At 39.4% G+C, this 27,603-nt stretch overlaps 1 protein-coding gene across 1 annotated transcript; it reads left to right on the top strand.

The window, feature by feature from the left end:
- NR1D2 (nuclear receptor subfamily 1 group D member 2) lies at positions 1-27,018 on the top strand. The gene is made up of 8 exons (XM_055321218.1): positions 1-292; positions 8,789-9,055; positions 10,334-10,422; positions 12,347-12,491; positions 14,492-15,111; positions 16,848-17,033; positions 19,077-19,287; positions 26,589-27,018. Exons 1-8 carry the CDS (start codon positions 277-279, stop codon positions 26,783-26,785), a joined length of 1,731 nt encoding a protein of 576 aa, XP_055177193.1. The 5' UTR covers positions 1-276; the 3' UTR covers positions 26,786-27,018.
- The last annotated feature ends 585 nt before the right edge of the window (positions 27,019-27,603 follow it).

Here is a 27,603-nt window from a genome sequence, read left to right as displayed (position 1 = left end):
GGTGCGCTGGCTGCAGGAAGCCGCCGCGCCGCCGCTTTGTTGTCAGGGACTCCGCGAGGAGCGCCGCTCGCCGGCCGCCGCCGCCGCCGCCGCCCTCTCCCGCTGCAGCCCGCGCTCCGGCCGCGGGGCTCGGCTCCCGGCGCCCCGCCCGCCCTGCCCATGAGGGCGCCCCGCGACCCCCGCCGCCTCCAGCCCGGGGTGGCGCGGCGCTGAGGCGGGGGCGGCGCTGCCACCTCTGCGGGAAGCGGGCCGCCTGGTCCCTTCCCGGAGGGCACCATGGAGGTGAATGCGGGTAAGAGCCGGACCGCGGGGGGGGGGGGCGGAGGGGGCGCCCGGATGCCCTGGGGCACTCGGGAGGCGGCGGCGGGGGGTGACCCCAGGGCTGGGGGGCGGGGGGGCTGCCGCGCGCGGCGGGTCGGCTCGGGCTCGGTTCGCGCTCGGTTCGCGCTCCGTTCCCGCGTCGCCCCCCGGGCCGCTCCTCTGCCGCCCTCCCGGCTCCCTGCGACGCCGCAGCGCGGCCCGGCGGCGCCGGCCCGGCCCCCCCCTCACATGGCCGGGCCGCGCGAGCCACGTGCGCGCTGTGTTTACGTTCGGCGGCGCGCGGGCGCCGGTTGGCTGGGCGGGCGCGTGACGCGGCATTACATAATGGGCGCTGAGGCGGCGGCGGCGGGCGGGGACACGTGAGGCCGCTCGGCTCGGTGACCCACATTCCCCGGGGCCGCAGGGACACGTGGGGGTGGGTGCGCGCGCGCGCCGGCGGGGAGCGCCGCAGCCTCCCGGGAGGCCCCGCCCCTTTGGAACCCTCCGGGCTGTGACGTGGCCGCGATTCCCTCCTCCCCCGCGGGGTTGCACACTGCGGAGGAGGCCGCGCGTGCGCGTGCGGTGAACCCCGAGCCCGGGCGGTCCCCGGGCGGGCGCGGACGCCGCCGCCGCCGCCGCCGCAGTGGGGAGGTGACCTGGCCGCGCGCAGCCGGGGCGGGCGGGCTGCGCCGAAGAAGAAGTGCGGGGCCGGGGTGCGCCGCAGGCCGAGAAGGGGTCCTCGGGGGAAGGCTCGGTGCTTCCCCAACGCGGGACCTCTCGAGGGAGCCCTGAGGCGCCGGGGTCCCCAGCAGCGCCTGGTAGCTGGGACGGAACCCGCCCTTTTTATGATGCTGCTTCGCTCTGTCCAGGAAAGATGGTTGCTGTAGGACGTGACCCATCCAGCATCCAGGTTTTAACCTTCAGGCCTAAAAACGGCTCGAAAATCCCCTCGGGCTGGGAGCCTGTAGGTCTCACCGTGAGCCAGTCGTTCAGCTCACGTAGGGTCGGATGACTCAGGTGATCCTAAGTGACCCTGAGACTACGAAAGAGTGCGTGGGCATTGTCTATTTCAACTGATTTTTAAAAACCCGGTGGTGACTGCCGACCTTTCTTGAGCCTGACCAACAGAATTTGGCTTCATCAGTTATTTTACTTAACATTTCCTATTGCAACGTCGCAACAATACCGTGCTCCCTTCTCGCCTTTTGTCTGCCCTCAATGATGATCCTTACACTGGAGGCCAGTGAGGTTACAGAAGAAGTCAGCTGATAGATTTTTAAAGTTATTCTACGCACTTTTTGCAAACCATGCCTTGAAAACGAGTGTGAGTTTTCCACCAATAATAAAAATAAAGACATATTATAACTGTGTTTTAATTATCTCTGGGTCTTCTTAGCCTTTGAGGGTATTTTCAAAAATTGGGTAATTCTGTCGTGGAATTAAACTTGGGCTTGATAACAATTTAGAGAGTATGAGGTTCAGTCTTTTTCAACCTAGCCTTTAGAGTGAATGAACTCCAGTTTTGCAGCCTTGTAAGGTGGGCAAGCTCAAGAGGCTAGGAAGTTTTTGTCTGATTTGAACCTTCCTGGAACAGTATCACTGATTTTAATCTTGCCTTTTGGAACTACGGATAATAAAACTCCCTTTGGATGACTGTTGAACATACCACCCTAGTTCTTCCATTTTCGATTCTCATTACTTGGTCTTTGTTCACTGTTGTTTCAATCATCATTCCTGTTGCCCTTTGGCCTGTAGCACCCAGAAATGAACAGGCTTCTGAGGAAATGATTGGACAGTTACCAAGTTCCAAGTTTTGGATTCTGCTGCAAATCTCTGGCAGGCTGAGCTTTTGTGGCTTATTGGCTTTGCTGACTCACAGTAACCTTGCAATCGAGTAGGACCTTTTCATGTGCATTTTTTTTTTAGAGATTTTATTTATTTATTCATAAGAGGCACACAGAGAGAGAGAGAGAGAGAGAGAGAGAGAGAGGCAGAGACACAGGCAGAGGGAGAAGCAGGCTCCATGCAGGGAGCAGGACATGTGGGACTCGATCCTGGTTCTCCAGGATCACGCCCTGGACTGAAGGCAGTGCCAAAATGCTGAGCCACCTGGGCTGCCCATCATGTGGACTATTTTGAAGCTAGGTTTCATCCATTGTGCAGATAATTGACCTGAAGTGCATGAATTTGCAATTATCTTAATTTTTTCTAGTTCCTTTTGTCTCCATGTTCAGCCTGTCTCAAGCTGTCACCTAGTATATTAACAATTTCTGCCACTTATCTATTGGAGTATTGATAAGCATTCCCTTTAACTTCCTTCAAATTGTAAATGTTGACTAGGGTGGGGCCAGACTCACTGCTGTGTGGCACACCTTTGACCCATCCTTTTGGTCCATACCATTGTATCCGTACAATACACATTCAGCAAGTGACCATTTCATCTGCCATAACTTACTGTCTTTATCTTAATCATGACTAATGCAGGTGTGAAATAGTATAGTGGCAGAATTGACTGTATACATTTGTGTCATAGATTCTGAGTGAATATATGAGGTTCTTTAAAGTAAAAGCTTAGTGCACAAACTTCATACCCATAGCCGTGATTCACATTTAAAAAGATCAGGAAAACATTCCCACACAGTTCATACAAACCTGTATTTCTCCTAACTTGAAAAAAAAAAAAAAAAAGCCAGAGAATGGTAACAGTAAAGAAATCAGTTGGAGAGAGAAACAGTAAGATCAAAGGAAGACTTAGAAGTGAAGTAGCAAGTTGCTTGACTAGTCAGCAGAGTTAAAGAGATTCAGAAGGTGGTGTGGAAATAACCTAGAGAAAGCACTGTTCCATATGACACACTCAAAGGAAGGAGGAAAGGGTAGGGAAGGTTAGTTTGGTTTGAAATCTTCAGTCTGATGGCGGAATAATAGTCAGCAGTATCTGTTGAGTATTGTGTGTCAGGCCCTTTACATGTGTCACTACTTTTGACACCACACATGAAATTCTTTTTTTTTTTTTTACATGAAATTCTTTGAAGGAAGATATTGTTGTTACCATTTGAAGCTGAAGAGTTCAGTAGATTGAAGTTTATTAATTTATCCAGGCAAGTGGTGGAGCCAGATTTTAAATCCACAAAGTCTACTTGGGGAGCACAAGCTACTATGCTGTATTAGATTTAAGCCCACAGAATATTTGACAGTATATACACATCTTGGTGGTCCTGTCTTCTTGGCAATGAAAGAAATAACTGTGTGGATCCACTTGGCTTGCAGTGGTCAGGGTCACAGCTGATGAAAACAGGCAGGTGTCAGTAGAGCCTCCTAATCTCATCATTTCTCTCTTTTAATCTTGTTGCTAGTCAGTCTCTTTTCCCCAGACACTAGATTACACTTGTGTCTCCCCACACCCCCTGGCAATTTACATGGAGACAAAAAAAAAAAAAAAACACTTTTACAGAGTAAGACCAATTTGTCACCCCATTGTTGGTTTTCTTAAATCTTTTACATGGTATATCATTTAATAATTTGCATGTTTTTCAAGACCCCACTTATTGTCACCTTGGCTGTATTTGCCCCTTTTGATCTTTGCCCTGTGTGGTGCTCTTGTGTGATTCTCAGCAGTTCACAGTAATTTGTATGAAACAGTGCTCACATGGCACTGGAATGAATGGTTAACACAGCTGTTTCCTCAGTTGGTCTACAAGGCTTTTTAGGGAAGGGACCATGCTGCTGTTCTCTGGAACCCTGATACTCAAGCCATAGTTGGAAGGATGGTGAGTCAATTATAGCTATCCTACCATCCTGTGAGTAGAAATTATTAGTAACCTACTTTTAAAATGAAAACTAAAGCTTCTTGATGGTAAAAATATTTTGTTCTAAGTCACGAGGCACAGTCATGAGTTGAACTCAGGCATACTTTCCAGGATGGTGGGCCGTGGGAGTGGGAGGGAACCTTTTGGTGATGGGCAAGCCTAGAATTGGGGTAAGAAAACCCCAATACCTGGTGAACAGCAAGTGCTTCCCAGCAGTATAAAATTAGATACTGACTTTTGGCTTGTCTGAAGTTGACCATTGGGTAAGCCCTAGCCTGGGAACCTGGCCCAACTCCAGGGATTTTTTTCCAACTAAAAATAGAGAAGACTGCTTCAGCTAATTTTAGCTTGAGGCATCTAAGAAGTACATTCTGCTTGTTTCTGGAAGTGTTGGGACTTGCTGGTTTGGGCATTTTACCTTTCTTGCTTTATCATCAAAAACCATGTTTGTAAAAAGGACTTTAATAGTCCCCTTTTATGAACACCACTTCATTTCAATCTTGTAGTAACTCTGGTAGATTCCCATTTTATAGAAGGTGACTCAGTTTTAGATTAAAAGTGATTTGCTTGCCCAGGTTTTCACAGTAAGAGATAATAATCTGTACTCTGGCCTTGGCCTTCAATCCTGGCCCTGCCACTTAGTAGCAGTGTTTATGTTAAACCTCTCTGAGCTCTGAAATGGGATAATGGAAATTAATGCTTGTGAGGTCAAAATGTAATATGAAATTATGTTATTTTATTCTTGCTATTCAGTAGGTATTTGTAGTTTTCACTTCCCTTTCTTCAGTGGGTGGAGGAACTATTGATGTACTCCTTTCTAGGAAATGAAAATGTAACCCATGTGGGTTACTAACCATCAGTTCAGTAGATTGGTGTCTGGTAGCAAGAATGAATGCTAAGACAACTAAATCAGTTTTTGATTTAGCTAGGAGAATGTAGCTGCTTCTAGAAGGGTCATCTCTGATACCATGGTGCCTGGCACAAGTGCTTGTTGAAAAGGATTGTTAAAGTCCCTAAAGATAGGAATTGGATATTAACTGGATTGATAGTAGCTGAGTAATTTTTCTTAATTTTGATTTTGGAGGTTTTGAAAGGAAGGTGCATTTTGGGTAGTTAATAGCAAACACCTTCTGTTGCCCAGTCAGTGGGCAACAGTTATTAAGCAGTTTTAATTAAGCCATTGGGATAGCTCTGATTTCTGCAAGTTTATTTCTAAGGTGAGGTAGTCAGAAGACCTTGTGAACATAAATGGCTCACTCAAATGCTGGCCCTAAGAAAGTCTTACTTTAGAAAACCATCTTACTTGAGAAAGAAAACCATCACTTTCTCATGTTTTACCATCTTGAGACGTAAGAAGTGAATTTACTACCTAGAGTGGTAGTACTTTAAGTAAGATAAGTAGCTGTGAGTTTGGGAGTATACTGAAGACTAAGGATAATGTTTTCCTTTGCATTCTATTCTGAGTGTGTAGACACGTGAAAAAAGTAGTAGTTTAGTTGTTTGCTAACACCTGGAATTTCTAATGTGAACTTCAGATCTCTAAAATTTTATGAAAACAGATGGCACAGTGGTTTACCCAGTAACATGACATTTGTTAGCCTTCCAAGTTAAAATTGTTTCTCTCTGGATTCACAGAGTATTTAGGGTATTCAGGGAGTTACGTCATTGAAAACATCTACTTTTAAAACTATGAACCAATTTGTGCTTGAATTCAGTGATTGTAGCTATTCTTAAACTTCAACGTGCAAAGAATTACCTGGGGAACTTCTTAAAAATTAAAAATGCTCATTCCTGAGGGGCCTACTCTGGGCAAGGCCTTGGAAACACGTATTTTGAAAAAATACCAGGTGGTTCTCATGATAACACATTTTATGTAATTTGTCTGGATGAAGAGAATAAACTCAGTAAGTTTTTCCTCCTTATGTTTGGAGTTTCAGGAGCTTTCAAATTCAGCAGTAGGTGACATTTCTATTATTAAAATTACCCTTGGTTGCTGGGGTGCCTGGGTGGCTCAGTTGGTTGAACATTTGCCTTTGGCTCAGTACGTGATCCGGAGTCCTGGGATAGAGTGCTGCCTTGAGCTCCCTGCTTGGTGGGGAGTCTGCTTCTCCCTTTCCCTCTCCCCTCCTCATGCTCTCACTGTCTCTGCCTGTCAAGTTAATTAAAATCTTAAAAAAAAAAAATTACTCTTGGTCACATTTCTTCCTTCGAGCACAGATAAAGACATTGGCTTGTGAGAGCCCTACTTTTACTGTGTAACTACTTTATTGCGTATTAGTATCTCCAAGAGGTTGATTAAAATTTCTGGTTCAGTAGATGTGGAGTGTGGCCTGAAATGTTTCTAACAGATTTGCAGGTGATGCTGAAGCCCTTGATTGATATAGGGATCACACTTTGAGAATGATTGGTTTATAGATGGGGAGTACCTTGTAGGTCTGATATTAATCATCAACCTCTGGTTTCACTCTGGGAAGATGATAAGCACATGGCAGGAGAACATTTGGGAAGTGGATTAGTCTAGGAAGACCAGAATCACACCTCCAACTTCAAGACTGATAGTAGGCGTATGCTTAATGAATGGAAAAGTGGATGGAATTCTCCATGTTACTTATATTTTTTGTCTTTAAAATTCAAGTACATTTAGTTTGCATTTATGCATATTAAATTTATGTATGATAAACACTATTGTGTTTTTCGTGGCATAGTAGGAGCTGTTTTAACTTCTCTTTTGGGTTGTGACCAAAATCCCTAAGAATTATGGTTTTACTTGACTGCTTAGGAACTTTCCATTCTGGTTATGTATAATTGGTACTTAAATACCTATCTGGTACCCTATTTCAACACAACAGACTAAAAGTGACCTAAAATTTCCCTGCCCATTTTTTTCTTTGTGAGTGGAAATATCTTTCTATTCTTTGGAATTGTTTTGGCCTCAGCGTTTTGCTCCATCTGTGTGTGTTATAAAATGTAGTTTTTACCAACGAAAAGATTGGGGAATCATTTCTCATTAGCAGAGAAGGTTATTTCAGAAGGAATGCTTAAATTGCAGTTGTTATTTAGGGAATGTGCAGAAGTCTCCACTTATTACTCTGTATAGTTATCAGAAATATCAGAAATGTCCTGTTTTGCCTGTGACTACCTAGTACTGTTTTTTTTTTTTAATTTTTTTTTTTTTATTTATTCATGAGAGACAGAGAAGCAGAGACACAGGCAGAGGGAGAAGCAGGCTCCATGCAGGGAGTCTGATGTGGGACTCAATCCCGGGTCTCCAGGATCAGGCCCTGGGCTGAAGCAGGCGCTAAACCGCTGAGCCACCCAGGGATCCCCTTCCTAGTACTGTTTTATGCTACTTGGGATCTGTCCTTGTTATTAAATGTGGGCTTCACAAAGGCAGAGAATTAGGTCTTAAAAATATTTATGGTAGGCTTATTACCTGTAAAGCATGCATAGAGAATTAAGAGACACCGTGCACTGAGGTGTGTATGGTCTACTGGAGAAAGAGATGGAGACAGTAAACAGTATGTTTAAATAAGATTTCAGAACAGAGATAGAAGAGAGGTAATTTACCTTTGTATCTTATGCACATCGAAAAAGCCCTTTAAATGTTTGTTGATGATAGAGGAAAGAGGAAAAGAAACCACAGTAGAAAAGATGAGAATTAGTTGTTTGGCCTGGGATTTGGAAAAATAATATAGTTGCCTATGAGATTACCCTTGCAGCGTTTTAAGTCTTTGAGAGAAGATGTTTGAAATTATACCCCAAGAATAATTTTAAATACTGTTTCTTAACCTGAGAAGTTTACAGTCTCTAGGAGGCCAAGACCAGTTTTCACAGAAGTTGTGGAGGTTATATTGGTGAGTTGTGAATAGTGTTTTAAGAGTAGCTCTGTGGAGAATTAGTGTCAGCCTTAATGTTATTCTCTTATAGCATGCATTCTTTCAGCCTCTTTTAACATTTACTGTAAATAGCAAGTGAGAAGAACAGGTGGTGAGTCTGGATTCCTTAAGAGCTGTTTACAGATAAGTGTGTCTGCAAGTCCAGTGGCAGAAGCAGGTGGAGAAGGGGGAGTATGGAACTGGTGATTAGTGAATAGTCATTGAAGTTTTCAGGGATCAAAACAGAAAGATTCTGGGAGCATTAGCTATGAAACATTCCCCATTTTGACATAAAATATCTGGAGTTCCAAATGTTATATCTGTTCCTGATTAACTTATGTTTTAGCCAGGTGCTGGGGGAGGCAAATGAACTCATTGTTTCTAAGATTGTGTTATATAAAGGTATAATGAAAGAGACAAAGAGAGGACCAGAATCAAACTTCTTTGTGACCAAAACAGTTTACTCTAAGCTACTAGTCAGGAAGATTTTTCATTCTTTATAGAAAAAAAAAAAAAAAAACAACTGGAAAATGAAAAGCTTTAGGTTTGGATCTTTGTGTGCTCAGAATAATTAAGCCAGTGAGAGCTTCTCATTCTTTGAATCAGTGGAAATTATATGTGCTTCAAACTGTATGAAAGCAGGAAAAATAGGAAATAAGGAAATAAGTTACTTTCTCCTTTTAGGGTAAGTGGATATTTAGTCAGCAGTCTGTTTCTAAAGTTAGTGACTTTACTATTCAGATTTGGAAAAACAGAAAACATATATTGTCATGTATCTAATTATCTGAATTTTCGCCTCTTTTCTAGGGGGTGTGATCGCCTATATCAGTTCTTCCAGCTCAGCCTCTAGCCCTGCCTCTTGTCACAGTGAAGGTTCTGAGAACAGTTTCCAATCCTCCTCCTCCTCTGTTCCATCTTCTCCAAATAGCTCTAATTCTGATAACAATGGTAATCCCAAAAATGGAGATCTCTCCAATATTGAAGGCATCCTGAAGAACGATCGAATAGATTGTTCTATGAAAACAAGCAAATCGAGTGCACCTGGGATGACAAAGAGTCATAGTGGAGTGACAAGTAAGTTACTTTAGTTTTCGAAGGTTGGTGCCATTAATTACAGGTGGGGTTTGTTTTATCAGTTTTTCATTTGAGTGTCATTTCACCCCCTCTTGGATGATGATAGTTTAGTAGTTAGTAGGTAAGAAATCAGTGATAATTTTAAAAGTTACAGCCTAGGGGTTGTCATAATTGGTTCTTGCCACAGAGCAAGATATGTGATTTATACACTCTGCCTGTGTTTCCTCTGGGGTATCCCCTTTACCACATTTTCACAGTTGTCTTTCTTCTGAACTCTTAGTACTGAATTTGGTTTCTAGAACAGAGTACTTGTGGGAAGGGGTTTGCTTTCATGAAGTTGGAGTTAGGAACGTTTGGGATTTAGAAAACAAAGCAGCCTTGGGATAACTGGCGGAATTTGGAGTCCTGAGTGAAGGTGGAGGTAAGAGTGGCTGCTACAGAGGAGGATTGGTGCCTTTAGGTGAATTGAACTGAGTATCATACAGCAAGCAGCGTGTGGCCACATCTGTTCACACCTCTGTTGATTGCCTCTTTTGTTTGACTTTTTAATTCTTACCAAGGAGAATTGTTTTTAATTCTGGTTGTGGGACACCTGGGTGGCTCAACGGTTGAGTGTCTGCTTTTGGCTCAGGGCATGGTCCTGGGGTCCAGGATCGAGTTCCGTATCAGGCTTCTTGTGGGGAGCTTGCTTCTCCCTCTGCCTGTGTCTCTGCCTCTCTCTCTCTCTGTGTGTGTGTGTGTCTCTCATGAATAAATAAATAAAATCTTAAAAAAATAATTCTGGTTGCATATGTGGTATAAAGTAACTCTAGATTTAAAAAATTTCAGAGTATGTTCAAAATCATCAGGAAAGGGAAAAAAACTCGCTCTCAGAAATATTTTTGGCAGCCCCATAAACTGTGTTTAAAAGAAAACTAAGGGATGTCTGGGTAGCTCAGTGGTTGAACGTCTGCCTTTGGCTCAGGGCGTGATCCTGGAGTCCCAGGATCGAGTCCCGCATCAAGCTCCCTGCATGGAGGCTGCTTCTCCCTCTGCCTTTGTCTCTGCCTCTCTCTGTTTCTTATGAATAAATGAATAAAATATTAAAAAAAAAAGAAAACTAAGATTTCTTTTGATTACTTGATGTAAAGATTTTTCTTTCTTTTGCATTATAAGAGTAGATTTGAATTTTTGAAAGTACTTCAAGTTGAATAAAATAAATTGGAATCAGTTGGAGAGAAAAGCAACAGTTGAAGTCTTTCTTCCAGCTTTATACTTTTGTGTCTGTTTGTGTCTTAGAATTTAGTGGCATGGTTCTACTGTGTAAAGTCTGTGGGGATGTGGCGTCAGGATTCCACTATGGAGTTCATGCTTGTGAAGGCTGTAAGGTAAGCTATTGATTCTGGGATTAAAGAAATTGGAGTTAGGCTTGCCAATTTCCACAAATGATAACTTGGGAGGATAAGAGAAATCAGAAGCTACTCTTAAAGTTTTAAACATTTTATATAACATATAAAGATAACTTATTTTGAAAAATATATTTTTAATTCAGTGAAAATATTTCTCTTTAAGATTTTGATCAGAATAAACTTGCTTTCTCACTCAAAATGATGGCATGAAACCAAGTGCCCAAATGCTTATTTATTAATGCATCTGGCACTGTTCCAGGTGGTGGGGAAATAGGAAGCGAGACAGGCAAGGCACTGCTGCCTTATTGGAACTTAGTTTAACCAAACTTTGAATAAGTCGCTTCAGATATGTTGACATTCTGATATGTCAGATATTAGGAGTTGGGAATAATTCCTGTATACTTGTAAAAATGTAGCATCTTTAGAAGTAATGCCAAGTGAGTAGAAAAATCTTGAATATAAACTGAATACTTGGGGAACCTCATTTTATTTTTTAGGTTAGTTGAATATTTCTTGGTTAGAGGGTCAGCTAATTCCAAGTGAGATAGTCTATATCTCCTACTTATATCCAGGCAATCTCCCTTTCTTTAAAGAATCTGGCACAATTATTTCTCCTGAGTATCAAAATTAAGATGGCCAAGACACTTGCTCTTGGTCTTTTCTGACTGAAAGCCAGGAACAAGAATCCAGTTTGGCAAGATATGATAGGTGAGCAAGATAATGAATATACATGATGGAAGAAGAAATATTTTCTAGGGTAGCTCTGAATAAATTGTGCATTTGGTAGCTCTAATGACTGGGTCACTTCACAAGACTAATCTGTATTTAATATAGAAGTAGCACTTTTCCACTATTTTAAAAATGCTATAAATGCTGTTTTACTCTCTTCCTCCTCCTCCTCCTCCTCCTCCTCCTCCTCTTTTTTAAAATGTGAAGTAATTGTATAGTAGACATTATTCTCACTTTATTGCCAAAGAAACAAAAACACAAGTGTATGAGCCTGTGTATCCTTGATAAATACACATAATTGTTCTGTACCCTCCTAGAGATAAGTCTAATTCAGATATTGTAGTGTCCAAGTATAATATTGCAGTAATAAAATTTAAAAATGTATTTCAAAATTACATAGATTTATGAAATGTGTGGTTAGTTATGATACTCAGGGAAACTGCAATTTAAAATTTTGGTAACTGTTCTTGACTTTATTGTTTTTCCTGGGACCATGAAGCTGGAGCTCTGTAAAGAAAGACCTTTCACAGAGCATGTACTTAAATTGTTTGTTTAGTAAAGGCAGTTATTTGTAGCCATCTAGCTGGGAACGGTCTTCCCTTGGATTAGTAGTTGGTCTGTGGGTGTGTGGTGCTGCTCAGACCTGTTGCTGACAAGTAGCCAGGAACATCTGGCATCTACAAGTAGACCTTGCTGGGGTCAGCAGATAATGATCCAGGAAAGACCAAGTTCTCCTAATGTAATTTGTGATCCAGTTAGGGTGTTACAACTATGGAACACATTTCTCTGTCAACTCTTTAAAAATAAATCATTCGTATTTCAGAAATTTTGGGATTTGTATGTGATTAAAGTTTGGGCTGGAAAATGTGGCTACAGGCAGGGACCGGTAACACGGTAAAGTGTAGTAAAGCAGTGCTTGGCAAGCTCCAAGATTCTCTGAAGAGAAGAGGAAGAGTTTTGTTTGGCTAGTAGGCATGGGTGTTTTGAAACCATAAGCATCCAGTTAAAGTCTGTGTGTCATTGTTACATATCCCTCTATTCTAAGCCAAAATTATTTCCCCAGGTAGCCAGTAAAATACTCAATAGTCGTGTATGTGTGTATGGGCAGGGGGTGCTTACAAGGATTTCATCTGGATGTTTGTAAATGACTGAGTTCATCTTCCTTTGTTCTTAGGGTTTCTTTCGGAGAAGCATTCAGCAAAACATTCAGTACAAGAAGTGCCTGAAGAATGAAAACTGTTCTATAATGAGGATGAATAGAAACAGATGTCAGCAGTGTCGCTTCAAAAAGTGTCTGTCAGTTGGAATGTCGAGAGATGGTATGTTCCCACTTTAACGAGCACTCTTCTTAAAACATATGGAGCTAGGCTTTCATTCCTCAGCATAAACCAGACCTATAGGCCAGTTACCAGTGGCCTTCTTGTGCTTAGAGTGAAGCAGATTTTAGAAACACATTTTGATGCTTTGTAAGATGCCAGATTCATTAAAGTTAAATTTTAGCATTATCACCCTGGAAATAGCTCTTGGCTCTCTTTTTGGGGGCTTCTTCTAAAAAGACCCCCCCCCCTTTTTTAAAGTATACAGTTTGAATACTTTTCCTAACAAAAGAATTCATTTTTCTTCTTTTTCTTTTTTTCTTTTTTCTTTCTTTCCTTTTTTTCTTTCTCACTTATGGAGGAAGTAGGCAGGGGCAAAGAGAGGGGAGGAAGAGAGAATCTCAAGTAGGCTTCATGCCCAGCGTGGAGTCTGACACAGACAATTCTACAACCCTCAGATCACAATCTGAACTGAAATCAAGAATCTGAGGCTTGACCAACTGAGCCACCTAGGCACCCCTCACTTTTCTTGATATAGGAATCCTTGGCTCTGTCTCCTTAATTAGCATTTCTGAGGAACTTATTTCTGCTATGTGAATTATCTCTATGATTTTCTCAGCCCTGAGATGATAATGTGCTTTTAGGGCACAGGTTCTGGGTACGTTGAAAGGAGATAAAAAATTGACAGAAACAGTAGGGTCTTATGTGGAGGTGGTTGCTAAATTCTGGCATGATCCAGTCCCATAAAAAATAAAAGTTAATTTGTGAGACTATTAGTATCTCTGTGGATGACATCACTGGAAAATTTGACTCTTCTGTTCTGCTTACGGAAATCACTTTTGGATAGTCTCATTCAGTTCTAAGTAACAGAAGAATATGCAGGTTTCAGAGGGATTAGTTTAGTAGTATTAAGAATTGCTGAGAATGAACCTGATATGTATTTAGGGAAGGGTCACTTAAGTAGTCCCTTAAGTTATATATTACACAAGTACTGTTTGTTAATAGAGCATCTTGAGAAATGGATTTTAGCAGTTGATGTTTTGGATTTCATTTGCCTGAAAAAAAATTTTTTTTTTTTGTATTACTGGAAATACTGCTCTGAATTTGGTAGATATTGTGATTTCCTCAAAAGAACAAAAATGACAACCATTTGTGAAGGAGGGAGTAGAGATAGAGTGTGAAACATAAAATTGTCCATTAATAGCAACAATGTCAGAAGCTACAATTAGATTAGGAAGGTGTTCTTGCTGGGTGGGTATATTGGATTTTTATTATCTCCATATAAATATTAGACTAGAAAGCTTTTCTTTTCTGTTCCTTAGGAATAGGAATGTTGGAGACAGGACACATTCTAACTCTTGCCCCTAAAATAATGGTGGATGAATGATTTAATTTTTGTTTCAGTGATTTTAATTAAAATCCAGCCAGTTTTCAATAACTGCATTTCTGTTGACTGTGTGTGTGTGTTTTAAACAAAAATTTAAAAAGATTTTTAAGAAGCTAGAAAAGGAGAGAGTAAATAATTTAATAGTTGACTCTTGAATATAGGGTTATGAAAATGAATTGACAAAGGTTAGATGTTCAGGGAGTGCTTGTACCTATTAGGTTCCATTAACATTAATGGCTGTGGGTAGCTGAATCTCACCATGTACCTTCTTAAGAACAGTCTTCAGCCTTGTAATAGGCGCTGTGTAGTAATGCTGACTGCTTCAACTGTAATTTTCATTAGTTAATTTCAAATTTTTCAAAAATTTTGCTTATAAAATACCCAAGACATAGATATTCTCTTAGCTTTCTTTTGGGAGAAAACTTGAAAAATTTTCTCCTTTCCACTTCTTATCCTACATCAAAAATATAACTATCAGATTTAGAATGATTTGGGCCAGAGACATTCAGATATTTTTTATTTGTAAGAAGCTATAGCTAACATAATTTTGTGCTATTCTTTTGTATAAACAGGTCTTACTTAGAATATAGGTGTTAAATATCTTTTTCTTCAATAGCTGTTCGGTTTGGTCGTATTCCTAAGCGTGAAAAACAGAGGATGCTAATTGAAATGCAGAGTGCGATGAAGACCATGATGAACAGCCAGTTCAGTGGTCATTTGCAGAATGACACATTAGAACATCATGAACAGACAGCCTTACCAGCCCAGGAACAGCTGCGACCCAAGCCCCAGCTCGAACAAGAAAACATCAAAAGCTCTTCTCCCTCTTCTGATTTTGCAAAGGATGAAGTGATTGGCATGGTGACCAGGGCACACAAGGATACCTTTATGTATAATCAAGAGCAGCGAGAAAACTCAGCAGAGACCATGCAGCCTCAGAGAGAACGGATTCCCAAGAGCATGGAGCAATATAATTTAAATCATGATCACTGTGGCAGTGGGCTTAGCAGCCATTTTCCATGTAGTGAGAGCCAGCAACACCTCAATGGACAGTACAAAGGGAGGAACATAATGCATTACCCAAATGGGCATGCCATTTGTATTGCAAATGGACATTGTATGAACTTCTCCAATGCTTATACTCAACGAGTATGTGATAGAGTTTCGATAGATGGATTTTCTCAGAATGAGAACAAGAATAATTACCTGTGCAACACTGGAGGGAGAATGCATCTGGTATAGTGAATTCAATTTTTTTGCCCAACTTAGATCAAGGAAAACTTTTGAAAGTTTTCTTTTATTTGGGGGGAATATACCAACTTCAGGGGCAGGGTTGGTGTCAGAAAACATGAGATTTACAGAATCAGTTTCATACAGTATTTTAAGTCAAATACTTCTAATAAATATCATTTGTTGAATGACCTCATTTCACAAAGAACTGAGTACAAGCATCTGATTTGATTGATACTGTGGTTGGGATAAGCATTTATATAAAATATGGATCGTGTAAAATTGGTCCTTTAAATCTTAGAAATCCCTTTGAAAATTTAAGCATTCTGCTTAATTACTCCCCTACTAGCTTTGGGATTTTCTCAAAGTGCTGATCATGTAGCTTGCCACAGTTGGTAATCCTTTGATATCTATGGAAGTATTTTCTTTAACCATTATAATGCAAAATCTTTGAACATAGAACATGGATAGATATTTTACTGTTTGAGAATCTAGGAATATTTTAATACGCTAATTTCTAAGGATTTTCTCAGACTTCATCTTATGAGATGAGCTAATGTTACTCATATTGTTCAAGTTTTTTTCTTTTTTAATCAAATACAAGAGTCTACATCAAAGTACAGTGTTTATATTCAGCCAAAATTTCATCAAAAACAGCAGTACCTCACCATTTCCAGTATATACCATGAGGTCCTTTGATAGTGCTGGGTATTTTTCTGCAGCCAGGTAATTAAAGTCTTCTTTTTTCATTTTTAAAGTAACTGACTCTACTCCAATTCTTTTGTTAGATTTTTCTTGTCACTTACAAGTATTTGATTCCATGGATCTGAAAGGTGACCTTATATTTTATTAGACATAGTGGCTACCTTGAGGGAAAAATCTGTAACCATTTTTGGTATTCTCTGTGGTTATTTAATCATCCTGTTCCTGGATCTCCTGTGGATTTAGTGAAAATTTAAAGGCTGATTTTACTAGTAGAATATACAGTGAATGTTCATAATCTTTTTAGTGTTCTCATACCCTCTTTGGCTTCCTAATTTTTCCTCACCAATCCTTACATAGTAGGTGTTCCTTATATCTCCCATCATTGTTTTGTTTCCTAATTGAACAAGTGGAGGCTAGTAGTCCTGCCACTGTTTGTGAAAAAAATGGTCAGTGACTTTTTTTTTAAAGTAAGGCATCTTACTATCTTTCCTTCTTTGAAATTATAATATTTTAATTGTGCCATTTGGAAAAAAGTGAGCTTTGAAATATTAACTAAAGATTGGGTTCTAGGCCTGTGACTTCTAGATGTATTTGGATAAATCACTAAACATTAGGGTCTCATTTCCTTATCTGAGAAATGATAATTATTATATCTGCTGTAAGTAATGAATAGGATTGACAATATTAAGTATATATGAATTTTTTTAAGAATCATAAAACCATAAGATGGCAGCAGTGTTACAAAATAAACTCTTAAACCTGCACAAACGGTTTTTGAAATAGCTTAGGCTACCCTTTTTATGATGCATTAATTGCTATTCAAACTAGGTTGCCATGAGGCTTCCTAACATAAGGCAAGTAGCAAGAAGAGAAAGTGTTACTATTAGTAACACTTACCTGTGTCTGAGAATTATTTTCACATTGGGGTTCCCAGTGATTGAGATGCCACTTTATGAAGGTTTTTTTGTTTTTTGTTTTTTTTTTTTTTTTTAATCATGTCTCACTCTTTAAGAGTTTTTCCATTCTGTGCATACTAGGTTTGTCCAATGAGTAAGTCTCCATATGTGGATCCTCATAAATCTGGGCATGAAATCTGGGAAGAATTTTCAATGAGCTTCACTCCAGCAGTGAAAGAAGTGGTGGAATTTGCAAAGCGTATTCCTGGATTCAGAGATCTCTCTCAGCATGACCAGGTCAACCTTTTGAAGGCTGGGACTTTTGAGGTAGGTTTTATTTATCTAGAATATTGATGTAGGGTGTGTGTAGTGTTTTGTTTTCACGTACATTTTCATTCTTTTCTAAATAAGCATTTATAGTCTAGAGGCTGAAGTTACCAACAAAAGGATAACCATCTCAGAATCTTGGGAAGAGATGAAATAAATCCACAGTTCCTTAGGACTTGAAATATAACTGTTCTATATTCTTACCCTATGTACTTCCTCTAGGTTCTAGTATTTCTCTCAGGTGTGGACTGCAAGTAGGGTCTGCATAGTTAGACAGCCAATGAACATAGCCTAGCCTGGTATTTCAGTACAGAGTACAAAGAATAAATAGGATGCGGTTTTCTCTTTTAGGAGATTGTGGAATATTTTGGAAATGTGTGAGACATGTCTTATATACTAGTTTGGACTCTCTTGGCCTCACCTCATTTAGAATCCTTGTTACTTTTTCTACCCTGACTTCTCTTGCTGTGATACATTCTGCCTGGACTTGGGGCAGCCACTGTTGCCAACTTGAGTAGAACACAGAATGTCTCTCTTTGTGCTATGTTCTGTGCCTCTCATCTTCCCCAGGCTTCCCTGGTGCTGCTCAAGTGTGAGGAGCCTCAGAACTTGAGGCTCACTTAAACATTATTCTGAAATGCTCACTCAGAGCTCACTTAAACATTATTCTGAAATGCAGGCTGGTGGGGGAAGTTGGTGTCTACTGGGCAATGTCTTTGATCAGTGGGGGACGGAATCCAGAGGATATATTTTTACTTTTGCCTGCTGGTCCCACAGACTGAACTGTCAGTTTTTAATGATACTGAGCGGTGGCCAGCTCAGTAATACTTCCTCTGATATTTGCTGTCTTCCCTTCCCAGTCTCATTTTCTTTTTCCTCAAACTTGTTTTCACATGTGGTAATGCCCATTCCACATAAACTTTTGCCTTATGCTCTGTTTTCTAGGGCAGCTGGACCAGAATGGAGAAGGAGCCATATTCATAAATAAAATAGCTGTGGCATAATTTAAAACTGTTAGGATTTTCAATGTAAAGGAAGACATTACAGTTAAGATTTCAACTCTAAGTTTTAGAGGGATGTCAGTGATTAAGTTTAATTCACGCTTTTTTTTTTTTTTTTTTTTTTTAGGTTAGGTAACTGTGGCCCAGAGAGGTGAAGAGATTTTTCTAGGATTACCAATAAATTTCTAACACAGGACCAGAACACAAATCCCAGACTCCAGGACTTGTGTTCTTTCCACCTTGTGATTTGTCTTGGGATTGCTGTGTTCTAGAGTTAGTGCCGTCTTCATAGAAGGCTCATTACTCTGTTTTGGATTGTTTTGAGTAAAACAAGTTTTTGGGAAAATTGCAAAGGGAAGGTGTTTGTTCCTATTCCTCTGGTTATGAGAGAATTGTGTGACATAGGTGTCACCATTTACTATAGGGGAGGGAGTGCCATAGATAAGCATTTGTTGACTGATTTGGTTTGGGTTTGAATTACATCTTGGTGTCTGGAACACTTCTACTGTAATTGTTTTCTTTGTGTATTATCTCTTTGGGTTATGGTTTCTTGAAATAGTCTAATTAGAGTTCATCTGCTGCATTTGCTTTGGCTGCATTTGGTGTTTTCATGTCTCTAAGTGTCATTGCATTGAAATATTGCTCTTTTTACTTATGGATTAGAGACCATGTGATATACTTGGTAGCTTAAAGAGTTTCTTTAATGCTTTGGCCAAGGCCCAGTTTCAGATTTCTTGGCATTATTGCCTGCTTTAATTTTGCATTTGCATTTCAGAATCTTTATTAATAGAGTTTCAGAATATCACAGGACTCAAGTATTTTGCCAACGGTGGCTGGAATTTTTTTTATGTTCTTGGGATATTATTGCTTTGGTAGAGAATTTGCCCTTAAGGAAATGGTTCTGGGTAAAAATAAACTCAGTTATTCTTTTACAGCTTGCTTTTATATGTAGGATGTTTCTTAACTGACTTGAATACTGAATTATTTCTTAATATTAGTACTGAACTCCTTCAAATACATTTAAGTCTTTTTCTTTTTCCAGGTTTTGATGGTACGGTTTGCATCATTGTTTGATGCAAAGGAGCGTACGGTCACCTTTTTAAGTGGAAAAAAATATAGTGTCGATGATTTACACTCAATGGGAGCAGGGGATCTGCTAAACTCTATGTTTGAATTTAGTGAGAAGCTAAATGCCCTCCAACTTAGTGATGAAGAGATGAGTTTGTTTACAGCTGTTGTCCTGGTATCTGCAGGTAAGCAAGCTGGTTCATAATTGTGGCATACCCAGAATACAGTGACCAAGTGGGGGAGAAGGTGGAACTATGTTCCAGCAAGCTATTTAGAAGCCTTGAGGGCTTTAAGCAGATGCTAAATTGTGTGAATCTGTTATTTTTGCATAATTAGACAGTATAAAGTCAAAAGTGCTGTAGAGTAATGAAATGATGTTTAGATCTAGGCCTCACATTGACCACAAGTCTTAGTGTTAACTTTTGCTAATAATTTTTTTACAAGTCTAAATTGTTATTTTTGTGGATTTAATGATTTTTTTGGGACATTAGGTTCTGATATGAATTTAAGTTTTAATTAAAATATGTATTACTTGAAAATATTAAAAATACCCAGTATAGTTTCAAAAATTGGTGAATTACGAGTAGGCTTTTACCCAGCTTTGCCACTGAATTTTCTGACTTGCATAAATAGTTCTTTTCTTTTGGGTCTCAGTTTCCTCATCCTGTGGAAGGAAGGGATTGTATCATGTGTGCCAACCTGGGGTCTGTCCTTTGCTGAATCTGGCTGCTGGGCTCTGGAGGATTGGCCAGCTGGCCAGGGGATAGAAGCCTGGGGAGAAAGGTCTTCTGGCCCGGGCTAGGGGCAGTGGCCCCAGGTCAGGGGAGGGGATGACAAGGGGAGGAGGGAAGGGAAGAGCAGAAGTAGGTTAGTTGCTGTTTGAATGAATAATCAAGATTTTTGAGACCTAAACATTTAATGTTTATTTATGAGTCATAGATGATGTTTTCCAATTACTTTGCCACCTTACATTTATATTATAGGTATTTCTGACCAAAGTATTTCAATTTAGATAATAGCTATTAAGAAAATAGCAAATGGGAAATTGATACACAGTGACTTTCCTAGGAACATATAAATAAGAACCAGCCATTTTTAGGATCACTAACTTTATTTTAAAACATTTGTTGAGAATTTTACAGTATTCTGATATGACTTAAAGTTTCCCATTTGTTTCCTACTATGTAAAAGTCATTGTACCAGGTGCTGTGAGGGTTATAAAGCGTAAGTTATAACACCCTGTTTATGTGGCTAAACTGTAAATCAGGAACTCCTAAGGAGAGTAAGTTCTTTGTATCTTAAAGGGCCTGTACATCAGGGGTACAAATACATATGTCTTTTAAGCATACTTTGGCTACCTGTTCTGATCAGCTCTACCCAGGTAACTAAAAATGCACTTATGTTACAGAATAGTATGAAGTAACAGGTTAATAAGGGATACCTATTTTTCTCAATAATCTTGTAATTAATGCTTCTTGCACTTTACCATTTTGCAGTCTCTTGATAATTATTAATGGTTTGAGTTGATATCAGATTAATCTATTATGAAACTAAAGATAATCCATACTTGTTAGTTTCTTTATCTGATCCATATGTGCTAGGAGGAGACAAGCATTAAGACACAAGCTTGCTCTCCAAGCCTTAATGTTCTATTTGGAAAGACAGAACTAACACAGAAAATTTCATGGTATTAAGCTGTGTGGTTCTGACTGAGGAAGGAACCTCATTCAGAGGTTCTAGGAAGGAAGATGAAATTACCTGAGAAAGCTTTATGGGGAAGATGAAAATGGATCTGGAATTTGAGGGGTGGATTATTAGATTTTTCCCATCAAAGCAGTGATGGAGCAGCTTGGAAGAGCATGAGGTAGGCTAGGGTCAGGTGGCCAAAACCCATCGTGTATATCAAGGAGGAAAGGGACAGAAGAAGGCTGGTGAGTTAAAGGTTATTAAATGACCACGAGGAGAACTAAGCAGAGAAGTTTTAACTGAAATATGGGGCAGTGGGAAGTCCGTGTAGGGGAATGATCAGGCATGAACAAAATGATAGTCTGACATTAGTTCTGCATGTTTATCTTGGGTAGATTAGACAAGTGAGTCATTAGAGCTGGAGAGTCAGGTTGAGAGGCTGTTTACACAACTTCAGGTAGGAGTCAATGGAGTGAACCCTCCTGAGATAGCTGTGGTAGAGGAGGTGAACAGGAGGGACTCTCAGAGGTGGTGCAAAGGAAGAAACAGTGGTAGGGGGTGAGGGGGATCTCTGTGCCAGGAAATGTGCTACTTATTGAAATTTCCTACCAAGAACGTGATTTTTTGTTTTTGTTTTTATTTTAATCTCCTTTGGAAAAAGCCTTGTATTGTTTCCTGATCAGGAGAACAATATGAATTATTTGCAAAAGTAGAAAATACTAAGATGAAAATACAGATGATTGGGAAATCTGGGAGGCTCAGCAGTTGAGAATCTGCCTTTGGCTCCGGGCGTGATCCCGAAGTCCTGGAATTGAGTCCCACATCGGGCCCCCTGCATGAAGCCTGTTTCTCACTCTGCTTCTTTCTGTCTCTGCCTCTCTTTCTCTGTCTGTCATGAATAGATAAAATCTTAAAAAAGAAGAAAATACAGATGATAATATTGCTACCAAAAAGGATTACTTTCAACATTAGGGGGTCTCTATCTGTTCACCTGTCCCTCCATTTATTATTTACCTGCTTTATTGATTTATGGTACCTAAAAAAAAATGTTTGATATGCCAAGTGGAAAAGCCTAATTATAGAAGAATATAACGCATTCTTATTTTTGTTATGTCTATATAAAGGCACACAAGCAACACATATACAACAATTTCATGCATTTTAAAATAATATGTTACTTTCACTTAAACGTATGATAGTGTTCATGTCAAACTCAAATCTTTACTACCTAAAAAGAACTATTGCTATTTTTAAAGCAGTATTTATACAGGAAAATAAAATTCAAAAACTCTAGAAGAGGATAAAATAAAAGTCTCTCCTTCTTTCTCCTAGCCTACTCTTCAGAGAACTAGATTTCTAACCATCTTTCTTCTTAATTGTTCTCAGTTACCCATCCAACTGTAAATACTGTGCTTGTACTTCTTTTTGTTGAGTAGATATAACTGACAAATAAAAGGATCTTCTTACTTTTTATAAGCTTTATTTTTATAGTTATGTTGTTTTATTTAAAACAGTAATATGCTCACATTCTTTGGTCCTTCACTTTTACAGAACCTCTCAGATAGTATAGATAGAATCTTTTCCTTGGAAAGGGAGACATTTCAGGTTCCCGGTGCATGGAGCCTGCTTCTCCCTCTGCCTATGTCTCTGCCTCTCTCTCTCATTCTGTGTGACTATCATAAATAAATAAAAAAATTAAAAAAAAAAGGAAAGGGAGACATTTTCCTCCCTTTCCCATATCCTGGATTTCTTTGCTATATCATTTCTTTTACATTATCAAGAATGAAAATATTTACCTTCTGTTCTGTTGGTGTCAAGTTTCCATGCTTTGTTTATTAGATGAGTCTAAATATTGAAAGTAAAAAAATCTGCATTTGCAGTATTATATAAGTAGTGCTCACAGTGTTCACAGAGTGGCGTTGAAATGGTGGACAAGGCAATATAATTTTTTTTTTTTTTAGGATTTTATTTATTTGGGACAGCATGAGCAGGGGGGGACAGCCAAAGGGAGGGGGAAAGGGACAAGCAGACTCCCCACTGAATGAGGAGCCCAGCAACGCTGGGCAATCTCAGGACCCTAAGACCATGACCTGAGATGACACCTAACTGACTGAGCCTCCTGGGTGCAATATAAATCTTGCCCTAAACCTGTGCCATCCAAGGGGGGAGTATTCCAAGTAGCAGGTAACAAATGGATTATTTATATTCTCTATTAATTGCTCAGAATTAAGCAACCATTATATTTGCATTCATTCATTCATTCATTCATTCATTCATTCATTCATTCATTCATTGTTATTTCAAGATTTTATTTATTCATGAGAGACGGGGGTGGGCAGAGACACAGGCAGAGGGGGAAGCAGGCTCCATGCAGGGAGCCTGACGTGGGACTCCATCCCAGGTCTCCAGGATCACGCCCTGGACTGAAGGCAGCACTAAACCGCTTAGCCACTCGGACTGTACTATTTGCTTTATATTTAAAATAGCTTTTTGCTTTTCTTGGAATCTATAGTTGCCATCTGGGTTTTGTTTTGGTTCTTGTCAGAAAGGTAGTTTCTAGATTTATTATATAATTTTATCCTCACAACAGACCTCTGAGGTGAGCTCTGGGACATGTTATCCTCAAATACAGGCAAGAAATTTGAGGAATAGAAGGGTTAAATAATTTGCTGAAGACCGTACATTTTTAAAAGTTGGCTGAGCATGCATTTGAACTCCTATTAGTCTAGCTTCAAAGCCTTTCTGCTATACTGCTTGTTAATAGAATAGCTCTAGCTGCTAAGGGAGAGAGAAATCTCAAACATGATCTTTGCCTGTGAGGTTGGAAGACTCTTGATACCATGGAGAAAAAAAAAAAGGGAATTATACATGGAAGGTAAATTCTTGAGATTGTGTGAAATGGCAGCAGTTACTTGCAGTTGAATATTAGGGACCGGCCTATATAGGTGTGAGACCAGAGTTCATCTAGATATGGATTTTAGTTGTCCTCATAGAGGTTTTTGTGGAAGGAACTTGATTTCCATCTTGTAGGATGTGAATATACATAGAGAGGAGATATGGTGAGATTTGGTGGTGAGGGATGAAGAACCCCTCAAAGCTTAAGGAAGTATAGAGGACAGGTATATCATGAATTAAACTATACTATAAACTATAAAGTAAGTGTAGCATTTAGTACATCTTTTAGAAGATTAATTTCTTTTTTTTTTAGAATTTTTTTTTAAAAGATTTTATTTATTTATTCATGAGTGACAGAGAGAGGCAGAGACACAGGCAGAGGGAGAAGCAGGGTCCATGAAGGGAGCCTGACGTGGGACTCGATCCTGGGTCTCCAGGATCACACCCTGGGCTGCATGCGGCGCTAAACCATTGTGCCACCGGGGCTACCCAGAAGATTAACTTCTATTTCAATTGTGCCTTCTATTATAATTTCTAGAGGATTATTGCTTATGATCTAGCTAGATTTATATAGTTGGGTTATTTGGCCTTGAAACCGTAAAATCATGGTTTTAAAAATTGAGGTTTTAGAAAAATCTAATGCAATTTACATTCCTATAGGAATAGGAATCCATTTCCTTGAAGTTCTGGGTTGTATAGAAGAAGCGTAGGCCTTCCCAACACAAAATATTCATTGAATGACTCATAATACTAGTTCTAACTCCAATATCCTTCTTTGACTTTATAGATTATGTTGTTTGTGGGGCTCACTGTCGTTTCCCAGTTGTTGGTATTGTAAATTACTGACGCTATGCTGCAAGCCAGGTATTTTCTTCTCCTTTAAGAGCTCTCTCAAGGAAGGAATTTTGGTTTGTTATGTTGACTGCTAATTCTCTAGCACCTGTCACAATAGCCACATACATTCAGTAACTGTTTGGTGAGGGAATTAATAAATTGCAGTGATGTTGAAGAAAACAACTACTTGAACATTAAAGGAAAGGAAAACTCTTGGAAGCATTATTGAGGGCTTTAAGTAGTTTTTTATGGCTCTTAGGACTGTATGACCAAAGTCAATGTTAAGAGGTCTTTTGTCCATGTAACAATTTTGTCTGAAAACATATGACCCCCCCCAACCCAATAGTCAACATTCAGTTTGTTTCTTTTTACATGAGAATTAGCACATAATGGACTAATAATCCAAATTTTATTAAATGTAAGATAAACCTATCTTCATCGTTTTTTCTTTAAAGATTATGTATTTATTCTTGAGAGGCAGAGAGAGAGAGAGAGAGAGAGGCAGAGATACAAGCAGAGGGAGAAGCAGGCTCCCTGCAGGGAGCCTGATGTGGGACTTGATCCCAGGTCTCCAGGATCACTCCCTGGGCTGAAGGCGGTACTAAACCGCTGAGCCACCTAGGCTGCCCTATCTTCACCATTTTTTAGCTGCATTTAGAGTTAATCAAATTTTCCCCTTTATTATGAAATTTTAGTGTTTGTATTGCAAGTGACCTTTTTAGCTACCAGTTACAATGCAGAGCCTCAACATCCTTGTAAATAATGAATAAAAAGGGTGTGAATAGCCAGAGATTTTTGCTTCCTTTGCAGTATCTTTCTTATTAATTACCACTCCCTATACTGGGAGCCATTGAATATTTCTTGTGCTCTACTGCCTCCTATTGTAAACGGAAGAAATAGCTCTTAATGATGAAAAAGTCCATGGGCAAACAGCATAAGTTTGGCTAATTTTAAGATACTTCCCTTTATTGTTGGCTTATACTAAATCACTAATTTACATTTTGTTTGATGAGCTTAATGAACACAGTATGTTAAAATGGATGTGAATACAGGTTAATATAAGTAGGTAATAAAGTTGCATAGTATATTAGTTATTACTGCATACTAAATTACCTTAAAATTTAGTGGCTTAAAAATGAATACATTTATGATCTCACAGTTTCTGAGGATTAGGAATATAGATGTGGCTTAGATGGGTGCCTCTAGCTAAGGGTTTCCTAGTAGATTGTAGTCAAACTGTGAGCAGGGCTGTGGATGACTATGAAGGCTCAACCACCAGGGAAGGTTCTGCTTCTAGGCTTATTCATGTGGTTGTAGCAGGAGTCATTTCCTTGCAAGATGTTGGACTGAGTGCCTCAGTTCCTTGCTGGCTGTTGGCTAGAGACCACCGTCAGTTCCTTAGCATATTGGCCACCCCGTAGGCAGCTCACAACATGGCATCTGGCTTTTCTCAGAGGAAGTAAGCAAGAATATGCTGAAGATGGAGTTTTTTTTTTTTTTTTTTTTGTAATATATTTTATTCATCAGTAGTGAGTCAGTAAGTCTAGCCCACTCAAAGGGAACGGATACACAAGGTTATGGTTACCAACATGAGGTGGCCATTTTAGAGGTTGCCTGCCACACATGGTAACATACAAATGTGAATATATTCCACATGAAGAAAAAATATATTTGGAAACTACATGATTCATTTTATTGTCAATTAGCAGTTGAAATTAATAGACGGCATCTAATTTTAAAAGTCAGAACCTCAAAAAAAAATCAGAACCTCTAGTTTTGTAAACAAAGTACTAAGCACTGAAGAATTTGATATATCAAGTGTACTGTGTCATATATATCTTTATAATGTAATCTTTATAATGTAATAAATAGGTAGAGAAATTTGCCTTTGGGATTTGAGAAATTTTGTCAAGTATTGTTTGCCTTTATTCCAGTGTATAAAACCTTGTTTTGGATTCATTGATGAGACTGATGAGCAAGAATTATATTTATATTTAATGTTTTCTCTTAATATTTATACTTAATAATATGTTCTCTCACTCATGTCTGTCTATTCCTTATTCTTCATTAGATCGATCTGGGATAGAAAACGTCAACTCTGTGGAGGCTTTGCAGGAAACCCTCATCCGTGCACTAAGGACCTTAATAATGAAAAACCATCCAAATGAGGCCTCTATTTTTACAAAACTTCTTCTAAAGTTGCCAGATCTTCGATCTTTAAACAACATGCACTCTGAGGAGCTCTTGGCCTTTAAAGTTCACCCCTAAGGCCTTTGTTTATGTAAACATGAACTGATTCATGCTAACTGTACATTTTGTGCTAAAATGCTTTATTTATATGTGTATACCATATGTGGAGATAGAAAAGACCTTTAAGACAATACAAGATTGTAGGCTATCTCTGTAATCATGCAGTAGCTGTTTGGATTGAGGTTTCTTCAGTCATGGTTAGACATTGACCGCATTTCCCCTATAGACCAATCAGCTGTGTCGCACTTAAACTGGAGAAGTTACACTGAATTATAGTCACACTGAATGTTAGACTTTTTCATCTGCCAAAACCAAAAATCATTTTGATCTCCCTGTGGTATAAATATAACGCACAATCACAAGTATATGAGGACTTAAAAATTAATCTTTAGTGGTAGAAATTCTGTTGTATGATGAAGACTTGATTTCACCACAGACCATTTGACCTGGTAATTGGAGACGTTGCAGGTTAGGAGATCTTCATGTCTGGATTTTGTTCTGCTGCTTGTAAAGTATATGATCCCAGGCAGGTTAGTTGGTTGTGGAAAATGAAAATTGATAGTGTTCTTAATGCCCCACCTCGCAGATACTAAAAAATGTCTATAAAGCATATTTACCTCTTGGGAGATAGGCACTATGTAAATAAAGTAAATTTTTGTTATTACAATTATTCATAATAATATTCTTTCCTTATTTCTAAGTATTTCTGAAAAATCATTTCAGAGTCCACTCCAACCTATTATTCAAGGTTCCTGCATATGTGTGGGGTATCCTCCTGGCACACACATACTTAAAGTTTATGGGTACATCAGATACATAGTATGTGTACATAATAT

This window comes from Nyctereutes procyonoides, unplaced genomic scaffold, assembly GCF_905146905.1.
Source record: "Nyctereutes procyonoides isolate TBG_1078 unplaced genomic scaffold, NYPRO_anot_genome, whole genome shotgun sequence".
Taxonomy (NCBI): Eukaryota; Metazoa; Chordata; class Mammalia; order Carnivora; family Canidae; genus Nyctereutes; species Nyctereutes procyonoides.
The sequence above is the reverse complement of the archived record's forward strand: the minus strand, read 5'-3'. Positions and strand labels throughout refer to the sequence as shown.